General features: G+C 48.6%; 1 protein-coding gene across 1 annotated transcript in view; it reads right to left on the bottom strand.

Annotated features, from left to right (window-relative positions):
* The window catches only part of LOC134104130 (NLR family CARD domain-containing protein 3-like), a 189417-nt gene that overhangs the window by 8099 nt on the left and 161511 nt on the right, over window positions 1-19807 (bottom strand). Inside the window, exons 2-7 of the mRNA XM_062557454.1 lie at window positions 4165-4332; window positions 1575-1700; window positions 1373-1486; window positions 901-1014; window positions 495-570; window positions 130-340 (exon numbers count right to left, since the gene is read on the bottom strand). Coding sequence (XP_062413438.1) covers window positions 130-340; window positions 495-570; window positions 901-1014; window positions 1373-1486; window positions 1575-1663 — 604 coding nt within the window. The 5' untranslated portion in view covers window positions 1664-1700; window positions 4165-4332. The remainder of the gene's footprint in view (window positions 1-129; window positions 341-494; window positions 571-900; window positions 1015-1372; window positions 1487-1574; window positions 1701-4164; window positions 4333-19807) is intronic.

The raw sequence follows: 19807 nt of genomic DNA, 5'->3' as shown, positions 1-19807 counted from the left end.
GAGGGTGTGTGGGTCCTCATCACCAGTCAGATAGATCAAGTCAGTAAGTTAGAGAATACGTAGAAAATAGTTGAATTTAAGAATAAATGAATCCACAACATCAGCAAGTCTTTAGAGAAACCCTCTTACTGCTCTGCAGACGCTCAGCCAGATCCTCCTGCTTCATTCTCCTCAGGAAGTGCACTGAGATCTTCACAAATGCCTCTCTGCTCCTCCTCTGCTCTTCATCCAGCACCTCCTCATCCTGCTTCTCTAAGCATTCTGGGTAATCTGAACTCAAAACCTTCTGGATCTTCTTCAGCTCGTTCTTCACAAAGGTGAGGATGTTCTCCTCCAGCAGCTGGAACAGAACATTCTATGAAGGACACCAACTAGAACCATGGAAGCCACCATCAGGTCCATGTTGGACAGATGGACAATCCACTGGTCTACAAAGTGCAGCATGGAGATGATGGTGAACTGAGAGATGTTTAAGTAGTTGTTCATGTACACACCATGAAGATGGAGTCCAGCTGGGTTTGATGCTGCTGGGCAGACTCTGTGGGAACCTCTGAGCTCTCCTGGTCCTCTCTGTGGAGGAACATGAACCATCAGCTCACATGGTGTTTGGACCATCAACACCAAGACAACATTAGGTAAAGATATTGGCTTCTGTCATGATTGATCACCATGGAAACCAGATGCTGAAGACTGATGACGGACAGTTTATTAGTTGAGTGACAGTGTTCATCTGAGGATGTTTACAGTTAATGATTCACCCTTTAACACATAAGGACCAATTAGATGAAGATAAGAAATCATGATGGATCGTCAAGGAAACAACAATTTAAAGAATGAATGAACATTTCTGTGATTCATTAACGACAATCTGAACACTTCTTCATCTGTTTAAGAACTTACTGTGGGTCATAAGAACGGCCTCCATCTTTGAAGTTAATGAAATGACCTTTAGAATGATGACTCTTCATGGACACACATCTGGGTTCAGGAGACTTTCTTCTCTGCTGATGTGAACTGAAAGAAACACTGAGATTACATCATCACATCATCATCGAATCATGAAGCATCATCTCACATGGTGTCCGTCCTCACAGAGACCAAAACAAGGTAAAGGTCCATGACGTGAGGTCTGGATGTGGACCACATGCCTGTAGTGGTCTAGGTCTACTGGTCCTGCTGGTCCCACTGAGGATCAACAGCTCACTGTGTTCTTCACCAGTCAGTTTGGTTTAGTCCCATCAGGTCTCACCAAGTCCTCCATGGAGCTCTCCCTCCCTCACTGGACTCTGCTGAAGGGCCCTGGAGCAAGAAACCCAGAACCTCCACCAGAGAGTCTGGTAGAAACACCTCACCATCAGCCTGAGACCCTCACCTTGCATCAGCAGAGGGACGGGCATCTTTGAAGACTAGAGGAGGCTCCATGGACTGGTTACTCTTCATGGACACACAGCTGGGTCCAGGTCCTGGTTCTGGTCCCTGGTAAATCCTGGTCACACATGTAGAACCAGAGTCAGTGAGTCAAAGACGTTGGGACATGGAGACGAGTGGAGGACAGTTGGAGATGGTCCTCTCACCTCTGAGCTTTGGTCTGTCTGTCATGTCCCCCCCACAGAGGGGCCTCAGAGGGAGGGACACTGTCCTCTGGGTCCTCAGCCTGATTCATAGCAGAGTCCACACCTTCACACCTTCATTACAACCTGCTGGGAGATCTCACACATTATTCATCTTCATCAGGACAAACACACAGAGCTCATTCACCTCACATTCACGTCACAGCAGCAGATGCTGTCGGCCTCTGTCACACAATCCCAACCTGCTCCCTCAGGCGACTGTGGCTTGGATCCCAGGTCCTGTTGACCTGTGTCCATGTGTCCTTGAGCAGGACACTTCACCCACATTGCTGCTGTGGCTGTGAGTCCTGTGTGAATGTTGGTCACTGATGGACAGGTGTCTCTGTGTGGTAGCTGCTGTCATTCATCAGTGTGTGAATGATGACATGAAGCCTTAAAGCGCTTTGAAGGGTCAGAAGACTAGAAAAGAGAAACAAGTTCATTCCATCCACCATTTAGCAAACTGACTCACAGACTCACACCTGTCACAGTGTTTGAGTCCTTTATGAATCATTTCCTTAAGTCAGCTTTGGATGACTGAATCGGCCCAAAGGAATTACCCAGAAGTCATTGTGACTTTAAAAATGAGACGACAAGTGAACGCAGGGAGGCGTAAAAAAAGGTAAAGAGGCACAAGTGTGTTCAGGCTGTCATAAAAACATGTTTACATCATTACTTAAAACGACGTCAGCAAAGAGCCTAAAAGACGTTCAAATCAGAGTAAAAAGTACAATAAACCAATTTGACGTTGTCACGGTGACGTAGCGACAAAGTGTCAGATTTACAACATTTACGGAAATTCCGGACTATAAGCTGCTACTTTTTTCCTCTATGACCACTGCATCATAGATATTAAATACTATGTAATCACTAATGATGTCACCTATCTAACTGTAGCTTCCATTGATTACTGCATCATAGATATTAAATACTATGTAATCACTAATGATGTCACCTATCTAACTGTAGCTTCCATTGATCACTGCATCATAGATATTAAATACTATGTAATCACTAATGATGTCACCTATCTAACTGTAGCTTCCATTGATTACTGCATCATAGATATTTAATACTATGTAATCACTAATGATGTCACCTATCTAACTGTAGCTTCCATTGATTACTGCATCATAGATACTAAATACTATGTAATCACTAATGATGTCACCTATCTAACTGTAGCTTCCATTGATCACTGCATCATAGATATTAAATACTATGTAATCACTAATGATGTCACCTATCTAACTGTAGCTTCCATTGATTACTGCATCATAGATATTAAATACTATGTTAATCACTAATGATGTCATCTATCTAACTGTAGCTTCCATTGATTACTGCATCATAGATATTAAATACTTTGTTAATCACTAATGATGTCATCTAACTGTAGCTTCCATTGATTACTGCATCATAGATATTAAATACTTTGTTAATCACTAATGATCATGTCATCTATCTAACGGTATGTAGCCTCATTGATCACTACATCATATACATACAATACTATGAGGTTAATCACTATTAATGTAGCGACACAGAAGAGGTTCAGGTACATCACCATTTTAATTAATAGTGATGTTTGTGCATTTAACTGTACGATGACACCACACTGATGATCAGCCTCTTGATGTTTGAGTAACAAGGAGACAAACGGTAGCTGTGTGTGGAATGTGTTACTATCCAGTAAAATATGTACTGTTTAATTGTTGTTACTGTGCCCAACGTCCTCCTTTATCAAACCATACAAAATAAAGCTAATGCAGTGTGATGTAATACAACAGCCCTAATTTAAACGTTCAACTAAGTAACGTTTGTTTCTTCCATCTAATATGAATAAATATTAGATTGACACCTGTCATTGTAATCCAGTAAAGTTCAGCAGCACCACAAACTACAGCTGCTCCTCTTCATCTGCTTTAAAAAGATGTTGGACTGTACAACAACTCTGATCTGATCAATTGACATACTTTGCCTAATTATTTTATGACTTATTATATATATATATATATATTTAATGATCAATATAATATATATATATATAGTTTCTCATTTTAAATAAAAATAAAACAAAAGCTTGATAATAGTAAAATACTTAACATAAAACGTATTAGCGAGACCAACTGACGTGGTGACGTCATCAAGTCAGCTGCTGTTCCGATTGCGGAAACGACCGATCTCCCGAAAGCGCGAGTCCGTCTCCCGAGTCTGTTCTCGCGGGAACGCAGGTCCGTTCTCGCCGTCTTAGTTATTGAGAAAGGGCCATTTAGAGCAGATGTTCTCTACTGACGGTTATACAGTGACGTCACAGCCACTTACGAAGAAATGCGTTTAAGAAAAGATTAAAGGAAAGATAGAACGTGTTTTTCCAATTCCGTTTTAAAACGAACAAACTGCAGAAACCTGGTTTCCGTGTTTCTGTATTTCCGGGTTTGTCGTATAAACGGTTTAAATGAACCTTGAAACGTTTCACGGCCCGTTAACACACAAACACACACATAAACAAACACACACTAAAGCACACATTGTGTATCACGGACATACTCACAGGATCTGAACACTTTGAGATGTTAAAGTGAAGCTCCGGTAACTTTCTGCTTACGCGCTGTTGCGCTTCTTCTTCTTCTTCTTCTTCTTCTTTTAGTGCTTATTGGCGGTTCGGTGCATTACCGCCACCATCTGGACTGGAGGGTGGAGCAGGAGATTATGCAGAACACTAAGAGATGAACTAAAGTACAGGAAAAAAAAAAACTAGATCCGTTTAACTAAATTCGTTTCTCTTAAAAACTGATTAATGATTAATTCTGAGTGTTTGTTTGGCCAGAATATCAACGTGTTCCTTCCCCTCCACACCAACATGGGCTGGTACCCAGATGAATTGCATGGTTTGACCTCTACTTTCCATCCTATACATTATGAAGGATATTTTATTGATTATATCATTCCTGATATCTGATCTACTGGATTCTATGCTGGAAAGTGCTGAGAAACTGTCAGATGCAATGACGGTGTTGTTAATTCCCCTTATCCAGCCACTGCAGGGCCAATAGAATCGCTAATAGCTCTGTGGTATAAACTGACACATGATCTAATACTCTTTGCCTGATGCAGATCTCACTCTCACACGGGATATAAACTGCTGCTCCTGCACATCCTGTTTTGGGGTCTTTCGATCCGTCCGTAAATATGAACGTAACGTCAGAGAAGTGCTGATCAAAATAATTCTGTACTATGCGCCATGCTGGCTTTTGCTTCGACTTATCCTTCAATTTTTGCTGTATCCTAAAGTCTACCTTTGGAGATGGGAATAACCAGGGAGAGATGGAGGAGATGGAGACTGCAGGGCGATACTGTAGTTGACACAACCCTGCTTTTCCCGCCATTACATGGCCTACCCACCCAAAGCTTGTGTGGTTGGGTTCTCTATGTTCCCAGCAGTTGTTAGGTTCTGAAGGCCGAAGGGGAGACCAGCTTCCCTTTGTTCTCGTCCAGGCAGGATACGGTGAATCAAAAGTCAACTAGCTTGCGTTTTAAAAATCAAAAAGTATTTAATAACTAAACAAAGAGTAAGGCCTACAATTACAAAGTGAAAAAACAATGTGAATAGTGATATATTTTGCGAAATAGAGATTTCCCCGGCCCAGTCAAAAGTGACTCCTCAGGACGGCTGCAGGATAAATCTAATCTTCTTGTTCCTTGGTTTGCTGATTTGAAGCTCCCGGGGGGGGGTGGTCTTCTGGGTGTATTTGAATGTCATTGGCTCCTTCCTGGTCCAGCCTTTTCACATCAAGGTGTGAACTGCCACGTGTGTCTCTGGATCCCCCTCTCTGTCTCATCTCTCCCTGTCCAATTCATTCTATTTAAACACATCTCGGCTTTATGCCTCAAAGAGTGAAAATAACATCATATACATAGTTTGTCTTCATTTTATAACTAGTACACTTCAGTTACCACACAACATATAGGATCACAGTACTTAATGGTTTATCACAGTTTATCTGGTGCAACACATTGCCTCATTTGGCTGTCTTACATTGCTAAATTAATACCTGACAGGAGAGAAAAACTCCTACTAAAAACCCTCTCTGGGGAAAAGTAGGAGAAATCCATAAAGAACGGCCTATAGCTTACGTCCCCAGGTTTTAACATTACATCATGACAGGATGTTAATGTGTAGAGTATTTATATGATTTATATGACTTTAAATTGTTATTGTCTATAATACATTCACTTTATTTAACATACAAATGTAATATCTACTATCTAACATCACAACAACTACAATTCTATTCTAAACATTGTTATACGTAACATACTTCTCACCGCTAGGGGTGCACTTCTACTTAAATTCCTAACAGTGGGAATAAGAGTTCAGCCGAGACCCCAGGATTGCAGTGAAGTCAAACGGAAATTTTATTTATTATAACCTGAGGGGAAGAGGGGAGGGGGCATAAACAAACTCAAAACGCCGGGTTCACCGGGATCGCCGGAGGCATCGGGCAGCTCAGCTGGACTCGTCCTGGAGTGAGAAGGGCAGAGGGATTAGTGTCGTTCCGCTTCTTTTCTTCCCCCCACAGTGTCGTCTCACCCTCCCTTTTACAGGCTCTTGATTGAGGTTCTGATTCAGAACACCTGGGAGGTGCACTTAGGGCCACCTGCTGTAGTACCGCCCATCCACTACCACGCCTCTTGGTGGCCGTTGCCTGGCTACCCCAAGCCAGCTGGGCCATCACGTACCCCCCCCCTCCGCTCCGAACTACGGTGGGGAGCGGCAGTCCACAGGCAGTCGTCCCTTCTTGACAGGGCATCGGCATTCCCATGTAGCCCACCCGCTCTGTGCTCCACTGTGAACTTAAAGTCCTGTAGGTGCAAAAACCAACGGGTTATTCTGGCATTCTTGTCTTTGTTAAAGGCCATCCACTTTAGGGGGGCGTGGTCTGTGACCAATGTAAACTCTCGGCCTAGTAAGTGGTACCTTAGTTTACCTATTGCCCATTTAACTGCTAGGCACTCCTTTTCAATAGTTGCATAATTCTTCTCATGGGGAAGTAGTTTGCGGCTAACAAAGGTGATGGGGTATTCACTTCCATCATGTACTTGGGACAGGACTGCCCCTAGGCCTACCTCTGATGCATCGGTCTGTAGTACAAACCTCTTGCCAAAGTCAGGGGTGTGTAGTACGGTTTCCCCACAGAGGGCTGTCTTCAAGGCATTGAAGGCCAACTGGGCCTGCTCCGTCCACTTTACCCCGTTGGGTGCGTTTTTGCCTGTCAGTTCATGCAAGGGGGCGGCTACCGAAGCAAAGTTAGGGATGAACTGTCTGTAATACCCAACTAGCCCTAGAAATGTTCTCACCTGTCGTTTTGTCTGGGGTTGGGGCCAGGTTGTTATGGCCTCCACCTTCTTTACCTTATTTCCTCGGCCGACAGTGTACCCAAGGTAATTCGCCTCCTCCAAGGCGAGGGAGCACTTTGCAGGGTTGGCTGTCAGTCCCGCCTCTCGCAAGGCCTGGAGGACTGCGGCTAGGTGCTGTAGATGCTTCTCCCATGACGTGCTATGGATGACGATGTCGTCGAGGTATGCCGCGGCGTATTCCTGATGGGGCCGCAGTATCTTATCCATTAGCCTCTGAAACGTTGCCGGAGCTCCATGAAGGCCAAATGGGAGCACTTTATAGTGGAAGGCGCCGTCTGGTGTTGAGAAGGCAGTCTTCTCCATGGCCTGGGGGGTGAGCGGTACCTGCCAGTACCCTTTCGTTAAGTCTAGCGTGGAGATGAACCGGGCCGGTCCTAGTCTCTCGACCAGCTCATCTACCCGGGGCATAGGGTAGGTGTCAAACAGAGAAATTGCATTTAATTTTCTGTAGTCATTGCAGAACCTAATGCTTCTGTCCGGCTTTCCAACCAGGACTATAGGACTGGACCAGGCACTGTGTGACTCCTCCACCACCCCAAGGTCAAGCATTTTCCTCACCTCGTCCCTGATGGCCTCCCGTCTGGCCTCGGGGATTCTGTATGGTCGTAGTCTTACGGTCTTTCCCGGCTCTGTTCTGATGTCGTGGGAGATGGCTGTTGTTCGACCTGGGATCTCAGAGAAGACATCTGCGTTCCGGCCAACCAGTTCTCGGAGGTCTTGACCTTGTCCTGGCCGGTGACCTTCCATTTCAGCTTCCGGAAAGTGCGAGAACACCTCGTCTGATTGCACGTCTTCCAGGGGCTCAACCTCCGCTGCCCGTTCCGGGTCTGTTGCTGTGGTGTGGGTGCAGACCACCTCACCTCCGTCGTCATCCCCACGTGTCCCCGTGGATGCAGGACACCGCCATCTCTCCCCCCCCCGTGGCACGGGCAAATTCCGGTCGGACCAGGGAGACCATACTTCCGTAGTCTAAAAGTGCCTCTGTGTCCTTCCCAGCAATCTTCACTGGGAACTTTGGGGCGGGGGCTCCCTCATGTGCCCAGCAGGTAGTGAGGTCGTGGCAGGAGAGGCCTTTGTGATCGGTGGACCCGGCTGTCGGCATTGGCTCATCCCGATCCGGACACCCTCTGGCTAGATGTCCCTCTCGGCCACAAGAGAAACATCGCGGGATTGGAGGAAGCCACTGGGTTCGTTATACAGCCGGCCCAGTCCCTCCAAACGTCGGTCGGGGTGACGGGGAACTGACAGCTTTGCCTATCATCTCTCTCTCTGCTTTGTTTTTAGGATTGGTTAGCTTGTTATTTTCTGATTGCATCAGACCAGCCATTACTCTGTGATTTTCCAATAAGGCCAGTAATGTGTCCAGCCCAAGGGGCCCCTGCTGGGCGACGTACCTCTTTGCGTCATTTGGTAGGCCTCGTATACACCGGTCAATTGCCACTCTCTCCACTATGGGTGGCCCCTCTGCTTCTTCCAGCCAGCTCCTGGTGTGATGGACTAGCCCCATCACTTGTGCCCGGACAGGGAGGGTAGGGTCGTAACTCCAGTCATGTACTTGCTGTGCTTTAGCGGGGAGGCTAAGTCCGTATTGAGCTAGGATGGCCGTCTTTACCTTATCATAATTTTCAGCCTCTGCCGCTGAAAGGTCCCGGCAGGTTTTCTGAGCTTCGCCGGTCAGGAAAGGCATGAGGTTGTTCGCCCATTCGGTTCTTGGCCATTTCTCCCTTGTTGCTGCCCTTTCAAACAATGCAATTTAGGTCTCGACATCATCATCTGGCATGAGTTTCGTCAGCACCTCTTTTGGCTTCCGCTCTTTCGGTCTCCCTGTTGCTCTACACAGCTCTACTACCGCTGTCTGTAGATTGGCTTGCGAGGTCAGCATTGCATTCAAAATTTCTTCCATCTTTGACCTTTTGGTTCACCGGGATCGCCGGAGGCATCGGGCAGCTCAACTGGACTCGTCCTGGAGTGAGAAGGGCAGAGGGATTAGTGTCGTTCCGCTTCTTTTCTTCCCCCCACAGTGTCGTCTCACCCTCCCTTTTACAGGCTCTTGATTGAGGTTCTGATTCAGAACACCTGGGAGGTGCACTTAGGGCCACCTGCTGTAGTACCGCCCATCTACTACCACGCTTCTTGGTGGCCGTTGCCTGGCTACCCCAAGCCATGTGGGGCGCTGCTCGCCAGCTGGGCCATCACACCTTGCAGAGTTCCATTATTCACAATATATATATATTTGAATATTCTGTATCTACTCTATCAAGTAAAAAGTCCTTCACCCAGTTATATACCCTGCCACCTATTCCCATTGAATTCAACTTAATTAGTAACCCTTCTTTCCACAGCATATCATATGCTTTTTCCACATCAAGAAGACAGCTATTACTACTTCTTTGTTAGTCTGTGCTTTCCTGATGTTGCTTCTAAGCATAAGACAGAATCCATAGTACTTCGACCCCTACGGAACCCACTCTGATGTGGGGATAAAAGACCTTTACTCTCTATTAAGAACGTTAGTCTTCCTGTGACCATCCGTTCCATGATTTTACATAAGTGAGAGGTCAGGGCAGCAGGTCCGTAGCCATTCGGGTCCGACGGATTGTTTTAGAACTATTACAGCTTGTTTCCACACTGATGGCAGTTGGCCATTTCCCCAAACTCTATTATAAAGTCTTAACACGTTGCCCAGAGCATTTTCTTCCATTTGTTCTAACATTTTATAGCATATACCATCTTTCCCTGGTGTTGTTTGTCTAGTCCTACTAACTGCTCTTCTCAGTTCAAACATCCTAAATGGCAGGTCTATCGGGTCTGGTTCCTCTTTATTCTCTAGTATTTTGGAATTCTCCAAACATGCCTCATCCCTCCAGTGTCTGGCCTCATCGGTTAGGTTGTCAGAGCTGTGCACCTTCCTAAACGTGTGTGAAGAAGTTCAGCCTTTTCTTTACTGCTGACCGCCATTTTGTCCCCACCGTTCATCACTGGTAACTTAGAATTCCTTCTGACCCCCCCATTCTCCTGATCATGCCCCACAGTCTGACAGCTGGACCTCTCTTCCAATGCTGCTACAATATTGCCTCCAGAATGTGCGTTTTTGGGGTCCTATTGTTTTCCTTACTATTGCCTGTGCCCTCTTATAATGGATCAACGCATCCTGGGAATCAAGTGGTTTCCTTTTGCCTTATTTCTGTTTTTTATAGCTTTTCTACAGTCATTATTCCACCAGGGAACATTCTTGGTACGTTTGGTACTTGCACTTTTAGGGATTGTCTCCTCAGCAGACTGAATGATTTCATGAACTAATTCACCATTAAATATTTATATCCACTTGATAACCTTCTTTAATTCCCCCACATCTTGTTGCACTTGTTTCTTTAACTTTAGTCACTCTGGGGTAGTGGTCGCTGCCCATTGTCGTATGTTCTTACACCTGCTAAAGTACTGTTTACAAGTGTTAGGTCAAGTGCTGCCTCTGTATTTTGATTACTTTTATATCGTGTTCCTTCCCCGTTGTTGAGACAAACCAAACCGTGATCATCTAAAAGTTCTTCCACCTCAACACCATTTGCATCTGTGCTCTTGCTTCCCCATAATACAGTATATTATGATGTATTATGTAATGTATTAGGAGTTGAAATCCCCACACCATATTACATTGTTTTGTACGTCTCCCCTTACCTCCTCTAATATACCTTTGCTTATCTCCCCACATGGATTATAAAAGTTAATTATATCTATATCACCTCTGTTACGCCTCCACCCCGGCTCAGAAGAGGAGGTGGAGGCGTAACTGCCCAAGACCACGCCTGTTGGATGCTGGAACCTGTACCCTATGCACCACAATAACAATCAATAATAAACACACGCTGCTACGAAAAAGTACAGAAGGGTGGGTTTATTTTCCACAAAATAATAATAATGAAAAGAAAGGACAAGTACATACCATATAAATACACACAAAATGGTAGACAGGGGATAGGAGGGCTAACAGGTAGCAAGGCCTGTGGAGTAGGGCGGTGCCAGCGCTCTGTCAAAGCAAAGAAACAAAAAGAAGGACCCTGAGCTTCCCTATTCCTCTAAAGCTACCTACCACAATGTAACCTGTCACACCACTTACTTAAACTGCTACAACACACTGGGTGACAGCCACTGGCTTCTCACCTAGTGGGTCTAACAGGTTTTTCCTACGTGTGTATGTAGACCCCAGGGTGTCTTACCTAGCCCTGCTCCACAGCGCTCTTGGGGTAAGTACATAAAACACAGTTTTAACAAACAACATAAACCAAATAAATCACAAAGTTTCTCTCTCAACCTCTATCCCAACAACCCTCCTCGCAAGCCCTCACAAACAAACATTAGACATAGAGGAGAGCCGCGCTGGATTGGCTGGAGAATCACCTGCCACGCCCACATCGTCAGCAGCAACTCACCACACTTGTGAAGCACCGATTGAAACAGAAGAGGATGGGAGGAGAAAACACAAGCAGCAGCTCTTTCAGTCCACACCTTCACCACAGTGGATTCATGTTCCGTATTAACCTGCATTATCTCATAACTCACCTCATTCTGTGTGAATGTTGCTGCTCCTCCACCTTTGCCAGATTCACGATCTCTTCTAACAACAGAGTACCCTTTTATCCCCAAATCCCATTGTGGTTTTCACCATGTCTCTTGAATACAGATAACATTAGGTTTCTCATTTAAATTATCTATGTATTTCTGGGATGTACAGCCTGACCTCTGTTACGTCCCCTGTTCTGTGTATCGGTTGGTGGCTGTGTTCTGTTTTGTGTGTGTGTGCATACAGGTGGTACTGATCATCCATGATCTCCATTCATCTTGACTCCACCCCCGCTCGTTACCCGGTTCAGCTGTTTTCACTCATCTCCAATCCCATCATGCCCTTCTGTCAGTATATGTACCCCTGTGTTTGTTTCACCGGGGTGGGTGGCACTCTGGTTGTGTATACGTGAGTGCTGGTTGATGGTATAAGAGTTGTATTTCTGGTGATTTGATATAAGTGTGTATACCATTAATACGTGTACTTTGGTTTCTTTATTATCTTTATTACAGGGGGGGGGGTGAGGAGTAGTTTAGTCCTGCTCCGGAGTTTACACACCTGCACGTAGTGTTACTCCCCTGTCTAACAACACTAGCTACACCTGGCTGGGCCACCCAATGTAAGTTTTGTTAGGGCGCCTTGGTAGTGTGCCAGTTAGGTTGTGGTTTTGTTGGGAGATAGGACAGGTAAGGGGGTGGGAAGCATTTTGTTCTTTTTGTTGCTTTGGTACCGCCAGCTCTCCTCATTTCCCCCGTTAACAGCGCTATAAATAAAAACAAGCCTGTTAACCCCAACTTCAAGCCACAGTCTGTTTCTTGCACCTTCCACACCACACGCTGTTTATTGGCCACAGGACGCCGTCAAGCAGTGGCGTGGATCCCACTCCCCTCCTGGGGAGGCAGAACGTAACACCTCATAACACAAGTATCCAATACAGATTGTTTCCAGTAGTTTCCCCTCCCCCAAAGTGATCAAAACTGAAAGGCTGTCACTTTTAATCCCATTTTTGTTCGATTTAATCCGTTTAACTCAGTTATTTTTGCATTACTTACGTTTGTTTTAACATCGTCCTCGGATACATTGTTTTTTGTCACCAGCCATGGAACATTGCACTTTCTTGCTATTTATCGTATTCATCCTAATTGCTCTCCCTTGTTGTCCTCCATCCCTGTACATTATCAGCAATGATCCATTTCTCTGCACTCTAGCACTCTTTATCTCTCCAATTTCCTTATGTATGGATCTAGTGGGCCGGATTGGATTCCACTCACCAAAAGAAGCCCCTTCTTGCGTCCATTTAACGATGACCTTGTATTCATCCCTCCTCCTCTCTGTTGCTTCTCCTCTATCAGCATATTCACTGTCATCCGATTGGTCACTTTGGATCTTTGGACGTTTCTTTTTCCGCGCAGTTTCCCACTCTCTATCTTTCCCGCCACCTACGTCCATCTCGCCTGACTCTTCCTGCTACGTCACTTCGCTCTGCCATCTGCCACCTGCCATTTGCCGGTCCACGCCTCTCCTTTAGTGTTTATCGGCAGCTTGCATCCTTTTATGTTGCACTACCGCCATCTTCCGGATTTATTTCTCTGTTATATCATGTCCTTATTTCATATTCTTTTCACCAGACCTGCTCTTAATAAAAAAAAATGTAAAATAGTTTCTCTACATTGTTCATTCTTCCCACTCTCTAGTATTTCCTTCACTCCTGTCCTTTTATTCCAATCTTTCCTAACTCTTCCATCATCTTTTTCCTATGTCCTTCATACTGTTTACAATTCATTAACACATGTTCTATTGTTTCTGCAACCGGACAAAAACCACAAAAACCCGTTCTTTAACCACTTCTTTTAAGGACGAGCATGTTTCTCAAACAATAAGAAAGTACTTTATATTACTCTGAATAATATTAATACATCACTATTGTGAGAATGAGTGGACACTTCATGTGGATCAATGTGAAAAAAGAGACAGACCACCAGTTAGTAAATTACTGAAGATAGTTTAGACTCTGCAGAAAGCGGACCACTGTAGGTCAGCCCCTCCCTGTGGGTTATGAGGGGGGGGGACTGAGTAGAACGTTTACAGATGGGTAAAGTTGGCAAGATCTTCACAGACATTCTCAGACTTCCAGGTTCAAAAGGTCATCAGCGAGACGTAGTTAAAACACTAAAGACGCCTCAGTGTGACGTCAACAATCCAATCGGCCCCAATGTTTTACAACAGGAGCAAAAATCACCTTTCCCTCCCCATTGTGGCGGGGTGGAAGGAACACACTACACAACAGCTCAAGTGAAGTCCCCGGAGGGCAAGGTTTATTTACAACCGTAGAGTTAATTAGGAGATCCAGAGGTCCAGCTTGCGAGGTTTTGCAGGCCCTGGTGCTCGTGGTGAATCCGCTTGTGGGGGAGTCGGTGCAGTGCTCCAGGCGTTCCGTCGGGTCACTCGCTGCTTTCTAGAGAGAGAATGGCACACAAGAGGGTTAGCCTTACGTCTTCTCCAGTGGGCCCCCTTCTTCCTTCTGAACCTGCAGCTTAAATGCAGCGGAGCTGACGAGCTGCAGGTGTGGCCACTCAGCTCGTGATGAGTGGTGAGCAGGTGTTCCTTGTAGGTTCCAGGGCAACGCTGATGTGGCTTGGGACGCTCATCACACTCCCCCCCCCTTAAGCGTTGTCCTGGCCTGGTGGAATAATAGGATGTTAGTAGGGGTGATGTACGGGGTTGGTGGGGAGTGACCCCTGACAGACCTACAAAGGCCGACCAGATCCGAGAAAGGCCGTCCGCATTAGAGTTTGCTGCTCCAGAACGGTGCCGGACTTCAAAGTGGAAGTCCTGGAGTGCCAGGAACCACCGTGTCACCCTGGCGTTCGTGTCCTTGGCGCGGGCCATCCACTGGAGGGGCGCGTGGTCTGTAAAGAGAGTGAATCGCCTACCTAGGAGGTAATACCGTAATTCCAGAACTGCCCACTTGATGGCCAGAGCTTCCTTCTCCACAGCGGCGTAGTTTTTTTCGGCCGGGGTCAGCTTCCGGCTGAGGTACAAGACAGGATGCTCCTCATCTTCCTGAATCTGGGACAGGACGGCTCCCAGTCCTGTATCAGAGGCATCTGTTTGCAGCAGGAAAGGACAGCCAAAATCTGGCGCTCTTAGGACCGGCTCTGCCGTCAATGCCATCTTTATTTTTCTCAATGCCTCCTCGGCTTCGGGCGTCCAGTTGATTTTCTCTGGCTGACCCTTCCTGGTTAGGTCTGTCAGGGGGGAGGCTAAAGAGGAGAAGTTAGGTATAAAACATCGATAATAACCCGCCAACCCCAAGAAGGCTCGTACCTGGGACTTTGTACTGGGTCTTGGGGCGGCGCGGACTGCCTCAACCTTCTTTTCCTGGGGTCTGATGACTCCTCTTCCCACCTGGAAACCCAGATAGTTCGCCTCAGACAGGCCCAGATGGCATTTTCGGGGGTTGGCGGTGAGTCCAGCCCTGCGCAGCTCCAGTAGCACCCTCCGCAACCGATTTAGGTGGTCTTCCCAAGTCTCGGAGTGGATAACTACATCATCCAGGTACGCTGCGGCATAGGACTGGTGAGGCCTCAACAAGATGTCCATCATCCGTTGGAAGGTGGCCGGAGCTCCGTGTAGGCCACAGGGAAGGGTCCTGTATTGCCAGTGTCCACTGGGGGTAGTGAAAGCGGTCTTGGGTTTGGCTGTTTCGGAAAGGGGCACCTGCCAATACCCTTTGGTCAGATCTAGGGTGGAGATATACCGGGCCCTTCCCAGACGTTCAAGGAGCTCATCCACTCGAGGCATGGGGTATCCGTCAAACTCAGACACTCCATTTAGGCGCCGGAAGTCGTTACAGAAGCGGAGGGTGCCATCCGGTTTTGGTACCATGACAACCGGGCTGGACCAAGGGCTTTTGGATGGTTCAATCACCTCTAACTTCAGCATGTGTTGGACTTCCTCCTCAATAGCCTTCCGACGAGCCTCTGGGATTCGGTAGGGCCGTTGCCTGACGACCACTCCGGGTGGTGTGTGGATCTCATGTTGGAGGATCTGGGTCCACCCGGGGTTGGAGGAGAACACATGCGAGAACTGCGAGACCAGGTGCTGCAGCTCTGACTTCTGGGCTGCCGACAGCTGGGCGTCCATGTCCACTACCGGCGAGTCGACGGTGGCGAGGGCGGCGAGCTGGTCCCTTGTCCCCACCCATTTCTTCAACAGATTAATGTGGTAGAGCTGCTCCGTTCTTCGTCGGCCTGGCTGTCGGACACGATACGTAACCGGCCCAACCTTCTCGATGACGGTGTACGGGCCCTGCCAACTGGCCAGGAACTTACAGGCGGAGTTGGGGACAAGAACCATGACCCGGTCTCCTGGCTGAAACTCTCGTGGCTGGGCGGCTCGATTGTAATACCGTTGCTGCGCCTGTTGGGCCTTGACGAGATGTTCCCGGACTAGCGGCATGACCCGGTCGATCTTTTCCCTCATCTCCTTCACATGCTCTACCACCGAGCGATGGGGGGCAGGCTGATGTTCCCACGCCTCTTTGGCCACGTCTAGGAGGCCTCTGGGCTGGCGTCCGAATAAGAGCTCGAACGGGGTGAAGCCTGTCGACGCCTGAGGCACCTCCCGTATTCCGAAGAGCACGTAGGGGAGCATGAGGTCCCAGTCCCGCTTGTCTTCATCTGCAACCCGCCGTAACATCCGCTTCAGGGTCTGGTTGAAGCGTTCCACGAGACCGTCCGTCTGGGGGTGGTAGACAGAGGTCCTCAGGTGTTTCACTTTAAGGAGGGCGCACAGGTCAGCCATTAGCCGGGACATGAAAGGGGTTCCCTGGTCTGTCAGGATTTCGGCGGGGATGCCCACCCGGCTATAGAGAAGGAAGAGCTCCTTGGCGATGGCCTTGGCCGTGGCTTTCCTAAGAGGCACTGCTTCAGGATACCGGGTGGCGTAGTCCACAATGACGAGGATGTGTTCATGCCCCCGGGCAGACTTAGGCAACGGCCCTACGAGATCCATCCCAATGCGCTCAAAGGGTACCTCAATGACCGGCAGTGGAATCAGTGGGCTGGGGGGAGGGGTCCGTGGAGATGTTCTCTGACAAGTGGGGCAGGCCTGGCAGAATCGTTTCACCTCGGCGTCCAATCCTGGCCAGTGGAATCGGTCACGGACCCGCTGAATGGTGTTGTTGGCTCCAAGGTGGCCCGCCAAGGGATGGGAGTGTGCCAGCTCTAAGACCGTCTCTGTCTTTGTTCGGGGTACCACCAACAACTTCTTCTCTTCCCCCCTTCGCTGTGCAACACAATAGAGCCGGCCGTTTTGGACGACAAAATGCGGGAGAGGATGGGGCCCCGGTTGAGTTTCTTTTCCCTCAACCATGCGCACCTGAGCCCAGCAGTGCTTTAGGCGGTCGTCTTCCCGTTGTTCCCTGGCAAACGACCCGCCTCCTGTCACCTGTTGGAAAAGGTCATGGTAGAGGTTAGAATGAGGGGGTGGGGACTCACCATCTCTCCCGCTGTCGGAGGCCAGCAAGACGGGACGATGACGGGTTCCTTTTCCTGGCCGCCTTCGGAGGTGGGCCCGTCGAGGACTGGCAAATGGCACGTTCGCGGCCAGCAGGCGATCCAAGCCCGGCCAGTCTCTACCGATAAGGACGGGTACCGGCAGATCCTTCACTAGGCCCACGTCCATCGGCCATGAGTCAGGGCCAGCGGAGATGGTCACTCTCCTGGTTGGAACATGTCGCGTGTCTCCATGCACGCAGGTGACCGGGATGGTAGCCTTGGTTAGTCTGTGGGGCGATAGGATATGAGACTGGATCAAACTGACCGCGCTGCCGGTATCCAGAAGAGCTGCGAACGGGCGGCCATCGACTTCTACGTCCACCCTCGGCGCCCCTTTTGGCAAATCCTGATGTAGGATACAGCCCGCTAGCCAGGTTCTTGGAGCCGGTGTGGGGTCTGCGGTGGGCATTGATTCGTCTCTTTGAGAAGGAGGCCCCGGCCGGCCTTCGGACCGCAGGTTGCCCTCTGGCCTGCGTCGCTCCTGGATCACCCTCCAGGGAAACGGCGGAGCTCGTTCTCCAGCACCCTGGTGTTGGACAGCCTCCGCCAGTTCCACAGCTTCGACAAGCTCAGTAATCGTGCTAGGGTTCCGCATACCGACGGCTTGACGAGGGGATCTCGGGAGGGCACGGAGGAACCGATCGACGACAACACGCTCTGTCACAAGGGCGGCTGTGGGATTTCCTTCCAGCAGCCAATGCTGCGCGAGACGCGACAATTCTGCGGCCTGGGCCCGGGCAGGGAGGCGGGGCTTATACTCCCAGTCATGGAAATACTGTGCAGCGCAGACTGGTGAGAGGCCCAGCCGAGCTAGGATTTCCCTTTTTAGCTCCTTGTAGTCGTCTACCCGTTCAGTTGGCAGCGTGAAGTATGCCCGCTGGGCTTCCCCCGTGAGGAGGGGTGCGACCAAGCGTGCCCAGTCACCAGGGTCCCAGCCCTCCTGGGTTGCGGTATTCTCGAACATTTGGAGAAAGGATTCCACATCGTCATCAGCTGTCAACTTCGGCAACAGCTGGGTCACCTTCATTCTGGGATCAGGTAGTGGAACATGTCGTGCAGCAGCCGTGCGCAGTTCATTTAACTCTTGCTCGGTTTGCCCTTGTCGCGTCGCCAGATGTTCAGTTATCTGTTGCTGGCGCATGCTGATCTCCGTTAGGCGTGCAATGACTTCATCCATGTCGCCGGGAAAGGAGTGGCTGCCTAGGGGGGCCGAGCAAAAAAATTAAAGATTTAGTTTTGTAAAAAAAAAAAAAAAGGTTTTCCTCCGGATGTTCCTCCCACTCAGTATGCCCGCATTCTCCACCAGTGTGGCGGGGTGAAAGGAACACACTACACAACAGCTCAAGTGAAGTCCCCGGAGGGCAAGGTTTATTTACAACCGTAGAGTTAATTAGGAGATCCAGAGGTCCAGCTTGCGAGGTTTTGCAGGCCCTGGTGCTCGTGGTGAATCCGCTTGTGGGGGAGTCGGTGCAGTGCTCCAGGCGTTCCGTCGGGTCACTCGCTGCTTTCTAGAGAGAGAATGGCACACAAGAGGGTTAGCCTTACGTCTTCTCCAGTGGGCCCCCTTCTTCCTTCTGAACCTGCAGCTTAAATGCAGCGGAGCTGACGAGCTGCAGGTGTGGCCACTCAGCTCGTGATGAGTGGTGAGCAGGTGTTCCTTGTAGGTTCCAGGGCAACGCTGATGTGGCTTGGGACGCTCATCACACCATGTAAGAAGGAACAGTGTTCCACCCTGTGCTCTCACTCACACTGAGTAGTGTTTGTACTGCTCTTACTCAAAAAAGGGTTCACTTTGATGGTTTATGCTTTAGGTAAATGGTAAAGATTCCTCTCTTTCTCCTCTTCACCTTTTCTGCCACAATTTGTGGATTTTTGTCCCCAAACCATATATTTGACCTGGTTGCTGGTAGTAATGTGCATTTCTGTGTCCTGTCTTCAGTGCCAGCTGGTCTGCCCTCTCATTGCCACGAACACCTACATGCGAGTTGAAGCTGACCTCCCTGATGATTCCTCTGTACGGTGTGGGTTGGTACGGCTCCGGACACAGGCACTGACACCAGGGTGGTGGGCTTCAAAGGTTTTATTGTTTTAAGTATTTTGTTCCTGCTCGCGATGACACGCCGCTCGCTCGGTCGGTCTCTCCTTCTCGCTCGCCCCCGTCTCACTGCTCAAATAGGGGAGAGCACACACACACAATTATCCCCAGCTGGTTGTTATTGTTTTCACCTGGCACCGTTCCCCGAGCCACTCCCCCTCTCTCCCCCCTGCAGCCGAGCTGAAACCACGCCCGCCACCACATCCTCCTTGTAGCTGACTGGAGGACATGGTGCAGTAGACCTTGCTGGCTATTTGAAGGACACGACCTCATACGCATCAGGGCTGAAGATGAATCGGAGCAGATCGACACATGTTCCTGCTGTGTTTCTTCCACCCGTCGCAGTGCAACCCTTACTGCCAACATCTCCACTGTGTAGAGCCCCAGATCATTAGATGTTCTCCTGTTGATAGCCATCCCTTGACTTGGTAAAGACGCCCCACACCCTGTCACCCCTGTCTGAGGTTCTTTGGCACCATGTGTGTAAAGCTGTGTGTAGTTCCTGTTCTCTTTCATTACAGACCTTTAAACAAACCCCCCTCCATTTGTTTCTTCTTTTGAC

Source organism: Pungitius pungitius, chromosome 14, assembly GCF_949316345.1.
Source record: "Pungitius pungitius chromosome 14, fPunPun2.1, whole genome shotgun sequence".
Taxonomy (NCBI): Eukaryota; Metazoa; Chordata; class Actinopteri; order Perciformes; family Gasterosteidae; genus Pungitius; species Pungitius pungitius.
The sequence above is the reverse complement of the archived record's forward strand: the minus strand, read 5'-3'. Positions and strand labels throughout refer to the sequence as shown.